At 53.4% G+C, this 21,743-nt stretch overlaps 1 protein-coding gene, 6 non-coding genes and 1 pseudogene across 7 annotated transcripts; all 8 read right to left on the bottom strand.

The window, feature by feature from the left end:
* Positions 1-1,229: 1,229 nt before the first annotated feature.
* LOC142791543 (U2 spliceosomal RNA) lies at positions 1,230-1,421 on the bottom strand. Its single transcript, XR_012890289.1, has one exon. It is a non-coding gene; the product is annotated as a U2 spliceosomal RNA (small nuclear RNA).
* Positions 1,422-3,763: 2,342 nt separating this feature from the next.
* On the bottom strand, positions 3,764-3,947 carry LOC142791475 (U2 spliceosomal RNA). The gene has a single exon (XR_012890244.1). It is a non-coding gene; the product is annotated as a U2 spliceosomal RNA (small nuclear RNA).
* LOC119168660 (uncharacterized) lies at positions 3,775-7,945 on the bottom strand. Its single transcript, XM_075885497.1, has one exon. The coding sequence runs from the start codon at positions 7,885-7,887 to the stop codon at positions 4,129-4,131; it is 3,759 nt and encodes a 1,252-aa protein (XP_075741612.1). The 5' UTR covers positions 7,888-7,945; the 3' UTR covers positions 3,775-4,128.
* Positions 7,946-10,831: 2,886 nt separating this feature from the next.
* On the bottom strand, positions 10,832-11,023 carry LOC142791542 (U2 spliceosomal RNA). Its single transcript, XR_012890288.1, has one exon. It is a non-coding gene; the product is annotated as a U2 spliceosomal RNA (small nuclear RNA).
* Positions 11,024-13,365: 2,342 nt separating this feature from the next.
* LOC142791540 (U2 spliceosomal RNA) lies at positions 13,366-13,557 on the bottom strand. The gene has a single exon (XR_012890286.1). It is a non-coding gene; the product is annotated as a U2 spliceosomal RNA (small nuclear RNA).
* Positions 13,558-15,899: 2,342 nt separating this feature from the next.
* LOC142791539 (U2 spliceosomal RNA) lies at positions 15,900-16,091 on the bottom strand. The gene has a single exon (XR_012890285.1). It is a non-coding gene; the product is annotated as a U2 spliceosomal RNA (small nuclear RNA).
* Positions 16,092-18,432: 2,341 nt separating this feature from the next.
* On the bottom strand, positions 18,433-18,624 carry LOC142791538 (U2 spliceosomal RNA). Its single transcript, XR_012890284.1, has one exon. It is a non-coding gene; the product is annotated as a U2 spliceosomal RNA (small nuclear RNA).
* A 2,342-nt stretch (positions 18,625-20,966) lies between these two features.
* On the bottom strand, positions 20,967-21,139 carry LOC142791470 (U2 spliceosomal RNA; annotated as a pseudogene).
* Positions 21,140-21,743: the final 604 nt, after the last annotated feature.

Below are 21,743 nucleotides of genomic sequence, written 5' to 3'. Positions count from 1 at the left end.
TGGCTCACACCCACTGTGGGGGATTGGCTGGTTTGTTGTTCTGCTTCTTCGACTTCTACATACTCGGCTTAGTGAAGCTGTGAGGAGTGACGAGTGGGTACGGAGGCAAAGCGCGCCCGGGGCGTGATCTCACGCGTCCTGGGGTCCACGTCGCTTCAGGTACGTGCGTGGTGCGTCCGTACGTCTAGTGCGCAATTTCCTTGGAACTTCCAGCAACTGGCAATTCCATTGAGGTGAGCGTGCGAGGATGTTCGTTGTAATTAACGAGAGCCAACGGTGGATGAGCTGGTATGAGATGGTGTTCAGAAATGAAGTGTTTGATCAACAAGGCGATGCCCGCCGTGGTGGTCTGATGGCCGTAAGGTACTCGGCTGCTGACCCGCAGGTGGTGGGATCGAATCCCGGCCGCGGCGGCTGCATTTCCCTGTGCTCAGATTAGGGTGCACGTGAAAGAACCCCAGGTGGTCGAAATTTTCCCATAATCATATGGTGGTTTTGGGACGTCAAACCCCAAAGGTCAGTGGACATAGGAAAAGCACATCGGGGCTTTGCCGCTCCACCGTACAGCAGGTGTGTGCGGAGTGGGTCCTGTGGCGTTCTTTGCGATTTTAATTTGTGATGGGGAATAGTGTAGATGCGTAGACGTGGCGAGAGCACGCGTCTTCAGGTTCAGACGCCGCGTGAAGATGTGAAATAAAAATGCCTTCGCTTGCCACTGCAACTGTAAACAGAAACACCAACCAAACCCCATTTTCTAGAGGCTTTTTTATTTTTCGTTGCGAAACGGGTGAATTCGAAAAGCGGAAATAGCTTGGCACATACATACACACTTCTACACACATACATACATACACATCGCACATGCATACACATCGTATACACACTTCTAGCTTTCCTCCGAAACAGTAATGATAATTTCCTCAATAGTTTTATTAATATGAGTAGGAATGTTAAAAAAAATAAGAAACTTGAGTATGTACGTGTGAACATAACAAAATAAAAGAGACCCTCCATATATGAAATACACACGGAAACATTTATTTTCCCAGAGCAATCGTAAGTGTAAACACAGCTAGCGCACTCCCTGCACGCGAATACCGCGTCAGCCGGGGCGGCGTGCCGCCACCGTCTCGGACACTCGACGCACCCACGCCGTTTACCCCGGTATCATGGGTAAATCCGAACACTCCTTCTATCATTGAATTTATTGTCGAACTCACCCCGCAGGGGGTGAGTGGGCCGATCCCGGAGGTAGTGCAATACCGGGCCAACCCGTGGCGGAGGTGAAGCAAGCTTCAAGCACTCCGCCGCATCACAAAAATAAGTTTAATATCTTGGATCCAAATAGGATCCGTATCAGATATTAAGCTGATAAGAACAGATACTACACTTTGATCTTAGCCAAAAGGCCGAGAAGCGATGCAATTCATTAGCACGTAATTAAAATCCATTCTTTCACACCTCGTACTTAGTTCTGGCCAAAAGCCGGGCAAACAGTAGCAAAGCAATTCCGACGTCCACCCATGCACAACCAGCATTGTGCACCGACAGCGGCAGCGCTGGCTTCACGGCATTGCTTTTATCCCCAGTCCGCTTGAAGTTTCTAGTTTCGCTTACAAACATGTTAAAACTGAAACCTTCTTTTTCCCAGAGGTCGAAGCCACGCGTGCTTGCTTGCATGCGTACTCTCTATGCGCCCATGACGTCACACCAAATGCTTGCCGGCGAACATTATCAGGCATGTCGCGAGAGATGCTACAGCACTTGTTTTAAAAACTGATGCATAGTGTACATGTCCAACTCGAGCACCAAAGTCTGGAAGGAAAAAAAAAAAAAAAATGATTGTGCAAAATGTGAATACGTCACCCATCCAACATGGCTTCTACGCCGGCTGCCCAAGCAACGCCTCTGCAACGACGCCCACAATCATCGGCAAAAAGGTGAAAAGGTGGTGCCTTTGGCTGCTTCAGCACGCTCAACATATGCCTTGCAAGTTCCGACGTGTCGGAACACCGCACCGAGGTCGACGAAGGTCCTGCCGTGAAAGGCAGACCCGGGAATGCGTGCGAAACGTCTACCGCGTGGGTTGGTTGTGAAGCCGGTGAATGAAGGATCATGTGGCAGAGGGTGACGGAACGTGAGTGTGCGACTTGCCGCTGCGATGTCGTTCAAGCGTTCAACGGGCCGGCAGGTTCTGTCTGTCGTGGTCGAAAACGTCCGAGTTTTGCTGATTCCGAGGGGTAGGAGTGCTATGGTGGCGTGTACGAGGCGCTGGTGCGGCGCTCCGTCGATCGTGCCGGACGGACATGAGGCGGCCGAAGGCGGTCGTCAAGTGGTCGCGGAAATCAGTGGAGAAGTACTCGCCTGCGCTTTTCGTCGAAGACTCGCGACAGACGGTCTTCGGGAGACACGGGTGGTTGCACAAATGCGACCGTGCGTCAACGTGCAGCCATATTCGTGGATTATTTCGCCCCATTACGATAGCTTCGTCACTGCGCTCGCTGGTGTTGCTTGTTTTTGTTGACCTTCACTTGTGGCTCACACCCACTGTGGGGGATTGGCTGGTTTGTTGTTCTGCTTCTTCGACTTCTACATACTCGGCTTAGTGAAGCTGTGAGGAGTGACGAGTGGGTACGGAGGCAAAGCGCGCCCGGGGCGTGATCTCACGCGTCCTGGGGTCCACGTCGCTTCAGGTACGTGCGTGGTGCGTCCGTACGTCTAGTGCGCAATTTCCTTGGAACTTCCAGCAACTGGCAATTCCATTGAGGTGAGCGTGCGAGGATGTTCGTTGTAATTAACGAGAGCCAACGGTGGATGAGCTGGTATGAGATGGTGTTCAGAAATGAAGTGTTTGATCAACAAGGCGATGCCCGCCGTGGTGGTCTGATGGCCGTAAGGTACTCGGCTGCTGACCCGCAGGTGGTGGGATCGAATCCCGGCCGCGGCGGCTGCATTTCCCTGTGCTCAGATTAGGGTGCACGTGAAAGAACCCCAGGTGGTCGAAATTTTCCCATAATCATATGGTGGTTTTGGGACGTCAAACCCCAAAGGTCAGTGGACATAGGAAAAGCACATCGGGGCTTTGCCGCTCCACCGTACAGCAGGTGTGTGCGGAGTGGGTCCTGTGGCGTTCTTTGCGATTTTAATTTGTGATGGGGAATAGTGTAGATGCGTAGACGTGGCGAGAGCACGCGTCTTCAGGTTCAGACGCCGCGTGAAGATGTGAAATAAAAATGCCTTCGCTTGCCACTGCAACTGTAAACAGAAACACCAACCAAACCCCATTTTCTAGAGGCTTTTTTATTTTTCGTTGCGAAACGGGTGAATTCGAAAAGCGGAAATAGCTTGGCACATACATACACACTTCTACACACATACATACATACACATCGCACATGCATACACATCGTATACACACTTCTAGCTTTCCTCCGAAACAGTAATGATAATTTCCTCAATAGTTTTATTAATATGAGTAGGAATGTTAAAAAAAATAAGAAACTTGAGTATGTACGTGTGAACATAACAAAATAAAAGAGACCCTCCATATATGAAATACACACGGAAACATTTATTTTCCCAGAGCAATCGTAAGTGTAAACACAGCTAGCGCACTCCCTGCACGCGAATACCGCGTCAGCCGGGGCGGCGTGCCGCCACCGTCTCGGACACTCGACGCACCCACGCCGTTTACCCCGGTATCATGGGTAAATCCGAACACTCCTTCTATCATTGAATTTATTGTCGAACTCACCCCGCAGGGGGTGAGTGGGCCGATCCCGGAGGTAGTGCAATACCGGGCCAACCCGTGGCGGAGGTGAAGCAAGCTTCAAGCACTCCGCCGCATCACAAAAATAAGTTTAATATCTTGGATCCAAATAGGATCCGTATCAGATATTAAGCTGATAAGAACAGACTTTTTATTCAATTTTCACGTACAAAAACATCATAATGGTTAGAAAACAAAACTCAAAGAGAAAACTTAGTATAAGTGTATAAGTTAAAATCTGGTAACGAAAGGGTTAAAAAACGGTTAGAACAAATACGTTAAAAACGGTAAAACTGTAGAGGTGTATAAATCTAAAAACATGAAAAAATCGCAACTCTAAAAACTTTGGCTATACAATGTCACTGTAAACCGATATGGTGGCGATAAATGTCCGTGGAAGCCGCGATCGTGTCACTGACGCACAAGCGTTTCATTGTTCGCAGATAGTTCTTGGAACACAGTCTGCGCGTGACACGATCGTTAGCCGGATCCCACGACCCCAGGCAGCCGACGACGATGGCTTCGACGGAGACGCGCTGGAACCGTCGGAGGAGATGTCGCTGTAAGGGGGCGTACTTCTCCTCCTTAAGCCTCCGGGCTTCCTGGAACGCCTGCAGTCTGTTGTCGAAAGGGCAGCAGACGTCCAGGATCAAGGCTTCCTCGCCTCGTGCCAGGACCAGGTCAGGGCGCAGGCCGGGAAGTCCGACCTGTTGGTTCTCCCCGATGACGGTGAACCTTCCCAGGGCAGCCTTCTTGATACGTGCGACGATGGCGTTGTGGCGCTCCGTCATTGCCCGGCTCTGCCGCATACAATGGCAGAGTACGTGTGGTAGCGTCTCCTCCCTGTACCCGCAGCGTCGGCACCGTTTATCTGCTGCAGGTACCCAGGTACGTGTGCCATTGAGGGGGAGGAGATTAAGCCGGGCTCGATGAATGAAGCGCCACTCCTTGAACCTGGTGTAGCGGCCGGTCCGCATGAAGTGGGAGTTAGCGGGGTCCGCCGCTACACACGCCATCGCCTTGCCCTGGTTTGGCTTCGCCTCGAGGGAACGGTCCCGGTTCTGGCTGAGGATGGCCCGGAGAGTTTTCACCAGCTTGTTCCGGTTCCGCGCGGACACCGTGGCCTCCCCGCAGGTGATGCGGGCGCCCTGGTCTTGTAGCTCCCAGGCGACAGTTAGGCGACGGGAGGCTTTGCGGGCCTCCGTCCAGACAGACTGAAGTTGAGATGGGGTCTGTCTGAAGTCGCCTTCCGTGTCGCCCGAGAGGTAGGCCTCGATGTCCTCGTCGTCAGCCTCGCGTCGGAGCCGCCTGGAGACCACCTGGTGCAGCGCCTCCCTTGCCCGCTCCCGAACCTCCGAGTCCGTCGACGTCAGGAGCTTGAAGGCCCCGTCCACCCGGCAGATGTCACTCAGCTCCGCCGCCAAAGGGATCCCTGCAGTGCCGGCCCGTGCGCTCCCGTACACGTAGTCGTTAGATGCTCTGGCCGGAACGTACAGGGTCTTCTTGATGAGGGGGCGGAGCTCGTCATCCAGACGCTGCCACTCTCCCTTGCTGGCGAGGCCCACCCGCATGGCGAAGTTGAGAGCTGGATATAAAAAAGTTTTAATTGCATCCAGCCTCTGCCACGGGGTGAGCATTGAGGAGAGTAGCTTCCTGCCCAGGTGGATGGCCTCGTCGACGGTCGTTTGGTCCGGGAGGACCCGAAAGCCCACAGGTCGCCCCAGGAAACGATGCCCCTCGTAGTCCGCCAGTGCCGGAACCGGGACGCCTCCAACGGTGAAAGTGGTGGGCCGTGTGCCCACCGGATAGCGCCCGGATAGGTGGAGGGTGCGGCACTTGGCGGGCTTGAGTCGCAGTCCCAGCCGGTCCGAGAGGGCTGTCACGACGTTGAGACGGCGCTGCAAGGTGGTGGGGTCCGCAGCGAGCAGAGTCAGATCATCGGCGTAAGCAAGGATGTTGTGCTGCTTATCGCCTCCCTGCACTGCCCTGATGACTGGATCCACCACCAAGTTGAATAGCAGGCCGCTCAGTGGACATCCCTGCCTCAGGCCAGCTCTGATGGGGATAGGCTCCGTGGTGCCAGCTGCTGCCACGACGCAGGTGGTGTTGGCGCGGTAGAGCTCCTCCACGATCTCCGCGAAGGTCTCCCCTGCGCCGGCGCCGCGGACAGCCTCAACGAGGGCCTGATGGGCGACCGAGCCAAAGGCATTGGCGTAGTCGAGGAAACCTACGCACAGCTCCCCACCTTTTGTCCTGGCGTCATCCAGGCGTCCCTGCAGCACGAAGTTGTGTTCAAACACCCCATCGTACGGCAGGAAGCCCTTCTGACACCTGGACAAGACCGCATGGTCGCCCAACCACCGCTGCAGCCGGGTCGTGAGACACCCGGCATACAGTTTGGCGATCGTTCGACCAAGGGCAATGGGTCGCCAGTTTGTAGGATCCTCGCGGTCGCCCTTCTTGTAAATCAGGATCGTCCTCGATGATTTCCAGCTCTGGGGTGTGCGGCGGTGTAAGAGACAGATGTTGAACACCGCCGCCAGGAACCGCCCGTCAGGATCCACCTGCCTCCAGTGGTGGTAGGTCAGACGGTCCTCCCCAGGAGCTGTGCTTTCGCACCTTCGGAGCTTGGCTGCGACTTCGTCTGGCAGGAAGGGGCACGTGTCCATCTCCTCTGTTGTGGGGGCTCGTGACCTGAGGAGCGTTGTGTCCACGGCTACCGGGGCCCAGAGTTCAGTGAAGTGGCCTTGAAGGGTGCCTGGGTTGATGGGGCAGAGCTCGGACGGGCCCTCCGCGATGAGGCGGACAGCCCGTCGCCGGTTTCTCCTGTATAGTCCCTGTATGAGAGAAGCATTGTCGGGGTTTATCTCACGCCGAGGTGGTGTTTGGCGTGAGCCCCGACAGGGCAGCCGAAGATGGTCAACGATGGCTGCCTCGGCGCGGTCCAGGATGGGCTCGAACCGCGCCCATTGCTCCTCCGACACAGGGCTCCGGCCAAGGTCTCGTAGCTCTGCCGTCACCTCCGCCAGGAACCAGGCACTCTCGGGCCCCAGGGTGTCAGCTGCCTCGTCCTGTGTACCGTAGTTGCTGCCGGTGACGTCACCATGGGGCGCTGTCGGTTCGGCGGGTTCTCGCCCCGCTTCGCCAAAGTTGTTTGCGAGTGTCGTCGCCTGCTCGGTAGGCGCCGACAACTCGACGACGCGCCCCATCTGCTGGTTAGCTGGCTCCTCGGTGTCGTCCACAGCTGGGCTGGCGTACTCCTCCGAGGAGCTGACGTCATCGCCTGCCGGTACTGCCTGGTTGGAGTCATCACCCGGCTGGTCGTCACCCGCATTGTCCGCCTGGTGTACAGGCGCGCTCTCCGTGCCGTCGTCGTCCGCAGAGTCGGGCGTCGCTCCGAGTGGAAGCTCCCCCAGGGCCCCATCTCCATCCATAGGAGCAGATGTGACCTCCTGTGAGGGAGGCCCGGTCACGGTGCTTGGGGCAGGGGGGCATTGGTCCGCCGTCAGCTCGCCTTCAGCCTGCGTGGGGGAAACCGCCGACAAAAGGGGGGGATGTGGGGGTGTAGCCGGTCCAGGTGGAGGCTGATGAGGTGGCGTCCTGGTGTCCCCTGCACGGCAGGACTCTCCTGAAGGACCGGCCACAGCGGCTGCTGGTGGTGGACCGGCAGTAGCGTTCTGCCGGGCCAAAAGTGCCTCCTCCCTACGGTGCCGTTGCTCATGATTGTAGAGCCCCTTCCTTGACGTGAAGGAGCTCGAGCAGGTCGGGCACTGGTGCCGGTGAGGGGGGGGAGGGGCAGCAGCTGGAAGGTTCACCAGGCAGCCATGCGTTGTCGGCCGTTTCCCCAGAGTAGCGCCGCAAATGGTGCAGTTGTATACCGTCCGGGTTATGCGCACGCCATGCTCCCCTTCGAGGTGCCGCTGCAGCGACTGGCGGCGCGACGTCCACACTTCTGGGTTGTAGGCGGTCGCGCAGCCCTCCTCGCAGCATAGAAACGTCGCCGGGAGTGGAAAGAAGAGCGTGAGGGTGGTACCCTCACGCTCAGGCTGGCGCTCCTGGACGGGAGGGTCGCCATCGTCCTCGCTGTCGTCGGGAGCAGGGTTGCCCCCGGAGGCCATGTTCCAGCGGCCCCGCTAAGCGGGACAGCCAGAAGATCAGGACGGCCTCATGGGACGCGGCGACCACCGCTGGTCAGGGAGAGTCTCCGGGAGCAGCGGCAGGGAGGCCAGCAGGGCGACCACATAGCTGGCGAGGCGCCGGAGCAGCAGGCGGGAGCAGGGGGCAAGCAGGCGGCCCCGGGCGGTAGCGGCGAGCAAGCGCCGCTAGGCAGGCGGCGAGATGGCAGGCGGCGAGCAGGCAGCAGGCGGGACCAAGCAGCGGAGCGGGCGGCGAGGCCAGCGACGAGCGAGCGCCGCTGGGCAGGCGGCGAGGAGGAGAGCAGACCCAGGCAGCAGGCGGCGGAGCGAGCGCCGAAACCAGGCGAGCAGGACCAGGCGGTGATGGCAGCGAAACACCAGGCAGGCAGGCAGCAATCCGGGCAGCAACAGCAGGCAGCAGGCACCCAAGAGCAGTGGTAGCCGTGGATAGGGCTGGGTGAGGGAAGGGAGAAAGACGCCGCTGTAACCGGGCGGGTTCCGGTTGCTTCCACGAAGATCGAAAGTGCAGGGCGGTCAAGCCACACGACTACACTTTGATCTTAGCCAAAAGGCCGAGAAGCGATGCAATTCATTAGCACGTAATTAAAATCCATTCTTTCACACCTCGTACTTAGTTCTGGCCAAAAGCCGGGCAAACAGTAGCAAAGCAATTCCGACGTCCACCCATGCACAACCAGCATTGTGCACCGACAGCGGCAGCGCTGGCTTCACGGCATTGCTTTTATCCCCAGTCCGCTTGAAGTTTCTAGTTTCGCTTACAAACATGTTAAAACTGAAACCTTCTTTTTCCCAGAGGTCGAAGCCACGCGTGCTTGCTTGCATGCGTACTCTCTATGCGCCCATGACGTCACACCAAATGCTTGCCGGCGAACATTATCAGGCATGTCGCGAGAGATGCTACAGCACTTGTTTTAAAAACTGATGCATAGTGTACATGTCCAACTCGAGCACCAAAGTCTGGAAGGAAAAAAAAAAAAAAAATGATTGTGCAAAATGTGAATACGTCACCCATCCAACATGGCTTCTACGCCGGCTGCCCAAGCAACGCCTCTGCAACGACGCCCACAATCATCGGCAAAAAGGTGAAAAGGTGGTGCCTTTGGCTGCTTCAGCACGCTCAACATATGCCTTGCAAGTTCCGACGTGTCGGAACACCGCACCGAGGTCGACGAAGGTCCTGCCGTGAAAGGCAGACCCGGGAATGCGTGCGAAACGTCTACCGCGTGGGTTGGTTGTGAAGCCGGTGAATGAAGGATCATGTGGCAGAGGGTGACGGAACGTGAGTGTGCGACTTGCCGCTGCGATGTCGTTCAAGCGTTCAACGGGCCGGCAGGTTCTGTCTGTCGTGGTCGAAAACGTCCGAGTTTTGCTGATTCCGAGGGGTAGGAGTGCTATGGTGGCGTGTACGAGGCGCTGGTGCGGCGCTCCGTCGATCGTGCCGGACGGACATGAGGCGGCCGAAGGCGGTCGTCAAGTGGTCGCGGAAATCAGTGGAGAAGTACTCGCCTGCGCTTTTCGTCGAAGACTCGCGACAGACGGTCTTCGGGAGACACGGGTGGTTGCACAAATGCGACCGTGCGTCAACGTGCAGCCATATTCGTGGATTATTTCGCCCCATTACGATAGCTTCGTCACTGCGCTCGCTGGTGTTGCTTGTTTTTGTTGACCTTCACTTGTGGCTCACACCCACTGTGGGGGATTGGCTGGTTTGTTGTTCTGCTTCTTCGACTTCTACATACTCGGCTTAGTGAAGCTGTGAGGAGTGACGAGTGGGTACGGAGGCAAAGCGCGCCCGGGGCGTGATCTCACGCGTCCTGGGGTCCACGTCGCTTCAGGTACGTGCGTGGTGCGTCCGTACGTCTAGTGCGCAATTTCCTTGGAACTTCCAGCAACTGGCAATTCCATTGAGGTGAGCGTGCGAGGATGTTCGTTGTAATTAACGAGAGCCAACGGTGGATGAGCTGGTATGAGATGGTGTTCAGAAATGAAGTGTTTGATCAACAAGGCGATGCCCGCCGTGGTGGTCTGATGGCCGTAAGGTACTCGGCTGCTGACCCGCAGGTGGTGGGATCGAATCCCGGCCGCGGCGGCTGCATTTCCCTGTGCTCAGATTAGGGTGCACGTGAAAGAACCCCAGGTGGTCGAAATTTTCCCATAATCATATGGTGGTTTTGGGACGTCAAACCCCAAAGGTCAGTGGACATAGGAAAAGCACATCGGGGCTTTGCCGCTCCACCGTACAGCAGGTGTGTGCGGAGTGGGTCCTGTGGCGTTCTTTGCGATTTTAATTTGTGATGGGGAATAGTGTAGATGCGTAGACGTGGCGAGAGCACGCGTCTTCAGGTTCAGACGCCGCGTGAAGATGTGAAATAAAAATGCCTTCGCTTGCCACTGCAACTGTAAACAGAAACACCAACCAAACCCCATTTTCTAGAGGCTTTTTTATTTTTCGTTGCGAAACGGGTGAATTCGAAAAGCGGAAATAGCTTGGCACATACATACACACTTCTACACACATACATACATACACATCGCACATGCATACACATCGTATACACACTTCTAGCTTTCCTCCGAAACAGTAATGATAATTTCCTCAATAGTTTTATTAATATGAGTAGGAATGTTAAAAAAAATAAGAAACTTGAGTATGTACGTGTGAACATAACAAAATAAAAGAGACCCTCCATATATGAAATACACACGGAAACATTTATTTTCCCAGAGCAATCGTAAGTGTAAACACAGCTAGCGCACTCCCTGCACGCGAATACCGCGTCAGCCGGGGCGGCGTGCCGCCACCGTCTCGGACACTCGACGCACCCACGCCGTTTACCCCGGTATCATGGGTAAATCCGAACACTCCTTCTATCATTGAATTTATTGTCGAACTCACCCCGCAGGGGGTGAGTGGGCCGATCCCGGAGGTAGTGCAATACCGGGCCAACCCGTGGCGGAGGTGAAGCAAGCTTCAAGCACTCCGCCGCATCACAAAAATAAGTTTAATATCTTGGATCCAAATAGGATCCGTATCAGATATTAAGCTGATAAGAACAGATACTACACTTTGATCTTAGCCAAAAGGCCGAGAAGCGATGCAATTCATTAGCACGTAATTAAAATCCATTCTTTCACACCTCGTACTTAGTTCTGGCCAAAAGCCGGGCAAACAGTAGCAAAGCAATTCCGACGTCCACCCATGCACAACCAGCATTGTGCACCGACAGCGGCAGCGCTGGCTTCACGGCATTGCTTTTATCCCCAGTCCGCTTGAAGTTTCTAGTTTCGCTTACAAACATGTTAAAACTGAAACCTTCTTTTTCCCAGAGGTCGAAGCCACGCGTGCTTGCTTGCATGCGTACTCTCTATGCGCCCATGACGTCACACCAAATGCTTGCCGGCGAACATTATCAGGCATGTCGCGAGAGATGCTACAGCACTTGTTTTAAAAACTGATGCATAGTGTACATGTCCAACTCGAGCACCAAAGTCTGGAAGGAAAAAAAAAAAAAAAATGATTGTGCAAAATGTGAATACGTCACCCATCCAACATGGCTTCTACGCCGGCTGCCCAAGCAACGCCTCTGCAACGACGCCCACAATCATCGGCAAAAAGGTGAAAAGGTGGTGCCTTTGGCTGCTTCAGCACGCTCAACATATGCCTTGCAAGTTCCGACGTGTCGGAACACCGCACCGAGGTCGACGAAGGTCCTGCCGTGAAAGGCAGACCCGGGAATGCGTGCGAAACGTCTACCGCGTGGGTTGGTTGTGAAGCCGGTGAATGAAGGATCATGTGGCAGAGGGTGACGGAACGTGAGTGTGCGACTTGCCGCTGCGATGTCGTTCAAGCGTTCAACGGGCCGGCAGGTTCTGTCTGTCGTGGTCGAAAACGTCCGAGTTTTGCTGATTCCGAGGGGTAGGAGTGCTATGGTGGCGTGTACGAGGCGCTGGTGCGGCGCTCCGTCGATCGTGCCGGACGGACATGAGGCGGCCGAAGGCGGTCGTCAAGTGGTCGCGGAAATCAGTGGAGAAGTACTCGCCTGCGCTTTTCGTCGAAGACTCGCGACAGACGGTCTTCGGGAGACACGGGTGGTTGCACAAATGCGACCGTGCGTCAACGTGCAGCCATATTCGTGGATTATTTCGCCCCATTACGATAGCTTCGTCACTGCGCTCGCTGGTGTTGCTTGTTTTTGTTGACCTTCACTTGTGGCTCACACCCACTGTGGGGGATTGGCTGGTTTGTTGTTCTGCTTCTTCGACTTCTACATACTCGGCTTAGTGAAGCTGTGAGGAGTGACGAGTGGGTACGGAGGCAAAGCGCGCCCGGGGCGTGATCTCACGCGTCCTGGGGTCCACGTCGCTTCAGGTACGTGCGTGGTGCGTCCGTACGTCTAGTGCGCAATTTCCTTGGAACTTCCAGCAACTGGCAATTCCATTGAGGTGAGCGTGCGAGGATGTTCGTTGTAATTAACGAGAGCCAACGGTGGATGAGCTGGTATGAGATGGTGTTCAGAAATGAAGTGTTTGATCAACAAGGCGATGCCCGCCGTGGTGGTCTGATGGCCGTAAGGTACTCGGCTGCTGACCCGCAGGTGGTGGGATCGAATCCCGGCCGCGGCGGCTGCATTTCCCTGTGCTCAGATTAGGGTGCACGTGAAAGAACCCCAGGTGGTCGAAATTTTCCCATAATCATATGGTGGTTTTGGGACGTCAAACCCCAAAGGTCAGTGGACATAGGAAAAGCACATCGGGGCTTTGCCGCTCCACCGTACAGCAGGTGTGTGCGGAGTGGGTCCTGTGGCGTTCTTTGCGATTTTAATTTGTGATGGGGAATAGTGTAGATGCGTAGACGTGGCGAGAGCACGCGTCTTCAGGTTCAGACGCCGCGTGAAGATGTGAAATAAAAATGCCTTCGCTTGCCACTGCAACTGTAAACAGAAACACCAACCAAACCCCATTTTCTAGAGGCTTTTTTATTTTTCGTTGCGAAACGGGTGAATTCGAAAAGCGGAAATAGCTTGGCACATACATACACACTTCTACACACATACATACATACACATCGCACATGCATACACATCGTATACACACTTCTAGCTTTCCTCCGAAACAGTAATGATAATTTCCTCAATAGTTTTATTAATATGAGTAGGAATGTTAAAAAAAATAAGAAACTTGAGTATGTACGTGTGAACATAACAAAATAAAAGAGACCCTCCATATATGAAATACACACGGAAACATTTATTTTCCCAGAGCAATCGTAAGTGTAAACACAGCTAGCGCACTCCCTGCACGCGAATACCGCGTCAGCCGGGGCGGCGTGCCGCCACCGTCTCGGACACTCGACGCACCCACGCCGTTTACCCCGGTATCATGGGTAAATCCGAACACTCCTTCTATCATTGAATTTATTGTCGAACTCACCCCGCAGGGGGTGAGTGGGCCGATCCCGGAGGTAGTGCAATACCGGGCCAACCCGTGGCGGAGGTGAAGCAAGCTTCAAGCACTCCGCCGCATCACAAAAATAAGTTTAATATCTTGGATCCAAATAGGATCCGTATCAGATATTAAGCTGATAAGAACAGATACTACACTTTGATCTTAGCCAAAAGGCCGAGAAGCGATGCAATTCATTAGCACGTAATTAAAATCCATTCTTTCACACCTCGTACTTAGTTCTGGCCAAAAGCCGGGCAAACAGTAGCAAAGCAATTCCGACGTCCACCCATGCACAACCAGCATTGTGCACCGACAGCGGCAGCGCTGGCTTCACGGCATTGCTTTTATCCCCAGTCCGCTTGAAGTTTCTAGTTTCGCTTACAAACATGTTAAAACTGAAACCTTCTTTTTCCCAGAGGTCGAAGCCACGCGTGCTTGCTTGCATGCGTACTCTCTATGCGCCCATGACGTCACACCAAATGCTTGCCGGCGAACATTATCAGGCATGTCGCGAGAGATGCTACAGCACTTGTTTTAAAAACTGATGCATAGTGTACATGTCCAACTCGAGCACCAAAGTCTGGAAGGAAAAAAAAAAAAAAAATGATTGTGCAAAATGTGAATACGTCACCCATCCAACATGGCTTCTACGCCGGCTGCCCAAGCAACGCCTCTGCAACGACGCCCACAATCATCGGCAAAAAGGTGAAAAGGTGGTGCCTTTGGCTGCTTCAGCACGCTCAACATATGCCTTGCAAGTTCCGACGTGTCGGAACACCGCACCGAGGTCGACGAAGGTCCTGCCGTGAAAGGCAGACCCGGGAATGCGTGCGAAACGTCTACCGCGTGGGTTGGTTGTGAAGCCGGTGAATGAAGGATCATGTGGCAGAGGGTGACGGAACGTGAGTGTGCGACTTGCCGCTGCGATGTCGTTCAAGCGTTCAACGGGCCGGCAGGTTCTGTCTGTCGTGGTCGAAAACGTCCGAGTTTTGCTGATTCCGAGGGGTAGGAGTGCTATGGTGGCGTGTACGAGGCGCTGGTGCGGCGCTCCGTCGATCGTGCCGGACGGACATGAGGCGGCCGAAGGCGGTCGTCAAGTGGTCGCGGAAATCAGTGGAGAAGTACTCGCCTGCGCTTTTCGTCGAAGACTCGCGACAGACGGTCTTCGGGAGACACGGGTGGTTGCACAAATGCGACCGTGCGTCAACGTGCAGCCATATTCGTGGATTATTTCGCCCCATTACGATAGCTTCGTCACTGCGCTCGCTGGTGTTGCTTGTTTTTGTTGACCTTCACTTGTGGCTCACACCCACTGTGGGGGATTGGCTGGTTTGTTGTTCTGCTTCTTCGACTTCTACATACTCGGCTTAGTGAAGCTGTGAGGAGTGACGAGTGGGTACGGAGGCAAAGCGCGCCCGGGGCGTGATCTCACGCGTCCTGGGGTCCACGTCGCTTCAGGTACGTGCGTGGTGCGTCCGTACGTCTAGTGCGCAATTTCCTTGGAACTTCCAGCAACTGGCAATTCCATTGAGGTGAGCGTGCGAGGATGTTCGTTGTAATTAACGAGAGCCAACGGTGGATGAGCTGGTATGAGATGGTGTTCAGAAATGAAGTGTTTGATCAACAAGGCGATGCCCGCCGTGGTGGTCTGATGGCCGTAAGGTACTCGGCTGCTGACCCGCAGGTGGTGGGATCGAATCCCGGCCGCGGCGGCTGCATTTCCCTGTGCTCAGATTAGGGTGCACGTGAAAGAACCCCAGGTGGTCGAAATTTTCCCATAATCATATGGTGGTTTTGGGACGTCAAACCCCAAAGGTCAGTGGACATAGGAAAAGCACATCGGGGCTTTGCCGCTCCACCGTACAGCAGGTGTGTGCGGAGTGGGTCCTGTGGCGTTCTTTGCGATTTTAATTTGTGATGGGGAATAGTGTAGATGCGTAGACGTGGCGAGAGCACGCGTCTTCAGGTTCAGACGCCGCGTGAAGATGTGAAATAAAAATGCCTTCGCTTGCCACTGCAACTGTAAACAGAAACACCAACCAAACCCCATTTTCTAGAGGCTTTTTTATTTTTCGTTGCGAAACGGGTGAATTCGAAAAGCGGAAATAGCTTGGCACATACATACACACTTCTACACACATACATACATACACATCGCACATGCATACACATCGTATACACACTTCTAGCTTTCCTCCGAAACAGTAATGATAATTTCCTCAATAGTTTTATTAATATGAGTAGGAATGTTAAAAAAAATAAGAAACTTGAGTATGTACGTGTGAACATAACAAAATAAAAGAGACCCTCCATATATGAAATACACACGGAAACATTTATTTTCCCAGAGCAATCGTAAGTGTAAACACAGCTAGCGCACTCCCTGCACGCGAATACCGCGTCAGCCGGGGCGGCGTGCCGCCACCGTCTCGGACACTCGACGCACCCACGCCGTTTACCCCGGTATCATGGGTAAATCCGAACACTCCTTCTATCATTGAATTTATTGTCGAACTCACCCCGCAGGGGGTGAGTGGGCCGATCCCGGAGGTAGTGCAATACCGGGCCAACCCGTGGCGGAGGTGAAGCAAGCTTCAAGCACTCCGCCGCATCACAAAAATAAGTTTAATATCTTGGATCCAAATAGGATCCGTATCAGATATTAAGCTGATAAGAACAGATACTACACTTTGATCTTAGCCAAAAGGCCGAGAAGCGATGCAATTCATTAGCACGTAATTAAAATCCATTCTTTCACACCTCGTACTTAGTTCTGGCCAAAAGCCGGGCAAACAGTAGCAAAGCAATTCCGACGTCCACCCATGCACAACCAGCATTGTGCACCGACAGCGGCAGCGCTGGCTTCACGGCATTGCTTTTATCCCCAGTCCGCTTGAAGTTTCTAGTTTCGCTTACAAACATGTTAAAACTGAAACCTTCTTTTTCCCAGAGGTCGAAGCCACGCGTGCTTGCTTGCATGCGTACTCTCTATGCGCCCATGACGTCACACCAAATGCTTGCCGGCGAACATTATCAGGCATGTCGCGAGAGATGCTACAGCACTTGTTTTAAAAACTGATGCATAGTGTACATGTCCAACTCGAGCACCAAAGTCTGGAAGGAAAAAAAAAAAAAAATGATTGTGCAAAATGTGAATACGTCACCCATCCAACATGGCTTCTACGCCGGCTGCCCAAGCAACGCCTCTGCAACGACGCCCACAATCATCGGCAAAAAGGTGAAAAGGTGGTGCCTTTGGCTGCTTCAGCACGCTCAACATATGCCTTGCAAGTTCCGACGTGTCGGAACACCGCACCGAGGTCGACGAAGGTCCTGCCGTGAAAGGCAGACCCGGGAATGCGTGCGAAACGTCTACCGCGTGGGTTGGTTGTGAAGCCGGTGAATGAAGGATCATGTGGCAGAGGGTGACGGAACGTGAGTGTGCGACTTGCCGCTGCGATGTCGTTCAAGCGTTCAACGGGCCGGCAGGTTCTGTCTGTCGTGGTCGAAAACGTCCGAGTTTTGCTGATTCCGAGGGGTAGGAGTGCTATGGTGGCGTGTACGAGGCGCTGGTGCGGCGCTCCGTCGATCGTGCCGGACGGACATGAGGCGGCCGAAGGCGGTCGTCAAGTGGTCGCGGAAATCAGTGGAGAAGTACTCGCCTGCGCTTTTCGTCGAAGACTCGCGACAGACGGTCTTCGGGAGACACGGGTGGTTGCACAAATGCGACCGTGCGTCAACGTGCAGCCATATTCGTGGATTATTTCGCCCCATTACGATAGCTTCGTCACTGCGCTCGCTGGTGTTGCTTGTTTTTGTTGACCTTCACTTGTGGCTCACACCCACTGTGGGGGATTGGCTGGTTTGTTGTTCTGCTTCTTCGACTTCTACATACTCGGCTTAGTGAAGCTGTGAGGAGTGACGAGTGGGTACGGAGGCAAAGCGCGCCCGGGGCGTGATCTCACGCGTCCTGGGGTCCACGTCGCTTCAGGTACGTGCGTGGTGCGTCCGTACGTCTAGTGCGCAATTTCCTTGGAACTTCCAGCAACTGGCAATTCCATTGAGGTGAGCGTGCGAGGATGTTCGTTGTAATTAACGAGAGCCAACGGTGGATGAGCTGGTATGAGATGGTGTTCAGAAATGAAGTGTTTGATCAACAAGGCGATGCCCGCCGTGGTGGTCTGATGGCCGTAAGGTACTCGGCTGCTGACCCGCAGGTGGTGGGATCGAATCCCGGCCGCGGCGGCTGCATTTCCCTGTGCTCAGATTAGGGTGCACGTGAAAGAACCCCAGGTGGTCGAAATTTTCCCATAATCATATGGTGGTTTTGGGACGTCAAACCCCAAAGGTCAGTGGACATAGGAAAAGCACATCGGGGCTTTGCCGCTCCACCGTACAGCAGGTGTGTGCGGAGTGGGTCCTGTGGCGTTCTTTGCGATTTTAATTTGTGATGGGGAATAGTGTAGATGCGTAGACGTGGCGAGAGCACGCGTCTTCAGGTTCAGACGCCGCGTGAAGATGTGAAATAAAAATGCCTTCGCTTGCCACTGCAACTGTAAACAGAAACACCAACCAAACCCCATTTTCTAGAGGCTTTTTTATTTTTCGTTGCGAAACGGGTGAATTCGAAAAGCGGAAATAGCTTGGCACATACATACACACTTCTACACACATACATACATACACATCGCACATGCATACACATCGTATACACACTTCTAGCTTTCCTCCGAAACAGTAATGATAATTTCCTCAATAGTTTTATTAATATGAGTAGGAATGTTAAAAAAAATAAGAAACTTGAGTATGTACGTGTGAACATAACAAAATAAAAGAGACCCTCCATATATGAAATACACACGGAAACATTTATTTTCCCAGAGCAATCGTAAGTGTAAACACAGCTAGCGCACTCCCTGCACGCGAATACCGCGTCAGCCGGGGCGGCGTGCCGCCACCGTCTCGGACACTCGACGCACCCACGCCGTTTACCCCGGTATCATGGGTAAATCCGAACACTCCTTCTATCATTGAATTTATTGTCGAACTCACCCCGCAGGGGGTGAGTGGGCCGATCCCGGAGGTAGTGCAATACCGGGCCAACCCGTGGCGGAGGTGAAGCAAGCTTCAAGCACTCCGCCGCATCACAAAAATAAGTTTAATATCTTGGATCCAAATAGGATCCGTATCAGATATTAAGCTGATAAGAACAGATACTACACTTTGATCTTAGCCAAAAGGCCGAGAAGCGATGCAATTCATTAGCACGTAATTAAAATCCATTCTTTCACACCTCGTACTTAGTTCTGGCCAAAAGCCGGGCAAACAGTAGCAAAGCAATTCCGACGTCCACCCATGCACAACCAGCATTGTGCACCGACAGCGGCAGCGCTGGCTTCACGGCATTGCTTTTATCCCCAGTCCGCTTGAAGTTTCTAGTTTCGCTTACAAACATGTTAAAACTGAAACCTTCTTTTTCCCAGAGGTCGAAGCCACGCGTGCTTGCTTGCATGCGTACTCTCTATGCGCCCATGACGTCACACCAAATGCTTGCCGGCGAACATTATCAGGCATGTCGCGAGAGATGCTACAGCACTTGTTTTAAAAACTGATGCATAGTGTACATGTCCAACTCGAGCACCAAAGTCTGGAAGGAAAAAAAAAAAAAAAATGATTGTGCAAAATGTGAATACGTCACCCATCCAACATGGCTTCTACGCCGGCTGCCCAAGCAACGCCTCTGCAACGACGCCCACAATCATCGGCAAAAAGGTGAAAAGGTGGTGCCTTTGGCTGCTTCAGCACGCTCAACATATGCCTTGCAAGTTCCGACGTGTCGGAACACCGCACCGAGGTCGACGAAGGTCCTGCCGTGAAAGGCAGACCCGGGAATGCGTGCGAAACGTCTACCGCGTGGGTTGGTTGTGAAGCCGGTGAATGAAGGATCATGTGGCAGAGGGTGACGGAACGTGAGTGTGCGACTTGCCGCTGCGATGTCGTTCAAGCGTTCAACGGGCCGGCAGGTTCTGTCTGTCGTGGTCGAAAACGTCCGAGTTTTGCTGATTCCGAGGGGTAGGAGTGCTATGGTGGCGTGTACGAGGCGCTGGTGCGGCGCTCCGTCGATCGTGCCGGACGGACATGAGGCGGCCGAAGGCGGTCGTCAAGTGGTCGCGGAAATCAGTGGAGAAGTACTCGCCTGCGCTTTTCGTCGAAGACTCGCGACAGACGGTCTTCGGGAGACACGGGTGGTTGCACAAATGCGACCGTGCGTCAACGTGCAGCCATATTCGTGGATTATTTCGCCCCATTACGATAGCTTCGTCACTGCGCTCGCTGGTGTTGCTTGTTTTTGTTGACCTTCACTTGTGGCTCACACCCACTGTGGGGGATTGGCTGGTTTGTTGTTCTGCTTCTTCGACTTCTACATACTCGGCTTAGTGAAGCTGTGAGGAGTGACGAGTGGGTACGGAGGCAAAGCGCGCCCGGGGCGTGATCTCACGCGTCCTGGGGTCCACGTCGCTTCAGGTACGTGCGTGGTGCGTCCGTACGTCTAGTGCGCAATTTCCTTGGAACTTCCAGCAACTGGCAATTCCATTGAGGTGAGCGTGCGAGGATGTTCGTTGTAATTAACGAGAGCCAACGGTGGATGAGCTGGTATGAGATGGTGTTCAGAAATGAAGTGTTTGATCAACAAGGCGATGCCCGCCGTGGTGGTCTGATGGCCGTAAGGTACTCGGCTGCTGACCCGCAGGTGGTGGGATCGAATCCCGGCCGCGGCGGCTGCATTTCCCTGTGCTCAGATTAGGGTGCACGTGAAAGAACCCCAGGTGGTCGAAATTTTCCCATAATCATATGGTGGTTTTGGGACGTCAAACCCCAAAGGTCAGTGGACATAGGAAAAGCACATCGGGGCTTTGCCGCTCCACCGTACAGCAGGTGTGTGCGGAGTGGGTCCTGTGGCGTTCTTTGCGATTTTAATTTGTGATGGGGAATAGTGTAGATGCGTAGACGTGGCGAGAGCACGCGTCTTCAGGTTCAGACGCCGCGTGAAGATGTGAAATAAAAATGCCTTCGCTTGCCACTGCAACTGTAAACAGAAACACCAACCAAACCCCATTTTCTAGAGGCTTTTTTATTTTTCGTTGCGAAACGGGTGAATTCGAAAAGCGGAAATAGCTTGGCACATACATACACACTTCTACACACATACATACATACACATCGCACATGCATACACATCGTATACACACTTCTAGCTTTCCTCCGAAACAGTAATGATAATTTCCTCAATAGTTTTATTAATATGAGTAGGAATGTTAAAAAAAATAAGAAACTTGAGTATGTACGTGTGAACATAACAAAATAAAAGAGACCCTCCATATATGAAATACACACGGAAACATTTATTTTCCCAGAGCAATCGTAAGTGTAAACACAGCTAGCGCACTCCCTGCACGCGAATACCGCGTCAGCCGGGGCGGCGTGCCGCCACCGTCTCGGACACTCGACGCACCCACGCCGTTTACCCCGGTATCATGGGTAAATCCGAACACTCCTTCTATCATTGAATTTATTGTCGAACTCACCCCGCAGGGGGTGAGTGGGCCGATCCCGGAGGTAGTGCAATACCGGGCCAACCCGTGGCGGAGGTGAAGCAAGCTTCAAGCACTCCGCCGCATCACAAAAATAAGTTTAATATCTTGGATCCAAATAGGATCCGTATCAGATATTAAGCTGATAAGAACAGATACTACACAAGGAGAAGTTTATTCAACTCTCAACGCATGAAACAAAAAAAACAGTACAGTATGCACCGCCGGGTAATCGGCTGATAACTACATCAAATACATGAGTTACTTATAGCACAGAAAAAAAACAAAGTAACATTGAACAACGGATGTGTGTATATACAAAGGTGAGTAAACAAGGCGTACAGAGAAACGAAAAAAACACGCGGGCTATATACATATATACAATGCCGGGAAAACAAGATGAGCAATGGATATCAGTTTCCCCACGAATGAATATAGACGCTGGGGGGGGGGGGGGGGGGTACACAACAAGGTCTGAGTTACACCTCAAAAGATTGACACATGGGATGCATGTAGAACGCACAACTTAAACATAAGGTGTTGGAGCCGGAGGGGGGGGGGGGGGGGTTAGAAGGGAGTGATTGGGGCGGCTAGCTTGCCGTCCCTGAGGAAGAAAAATTTCGTATGCCAGCGACGGAGGAACTTTTCCTCGCCGCTGGCTTCGAGTTCGGCCGATAAATAGGCCCACAGCAGCCTTCGGATCCTCGAGACTGCCGGAAACGCGGCTCGTACTGGTTTCCTGCGCGCTTCCGCAAGCGATCGCCTCTGCCATAAAACCAA

The sequence above is a fragment of the Rhipicephalus microplus genome, unplaced genomic scaffold, assembly GCF_043290135.1.
Source record: "Rhipicephalus microplus isolate Deutch F79 unplaced genomic scaffold, USDA_Rmic scaffold_168, whole genome shotgun sequence".
Lineage (NCBI taxonomy): Eukaryota > Metazoa > Arthropoda > Arachnida > Ixodida > Ixodidae > Rhipicephalus > Rhipicephalus microplus.
The sequence above is the reverse complement of the archived record's forward strand: the minus strand, read 5'-3'. Positions and strand labels throughout refer to the sequence as shown.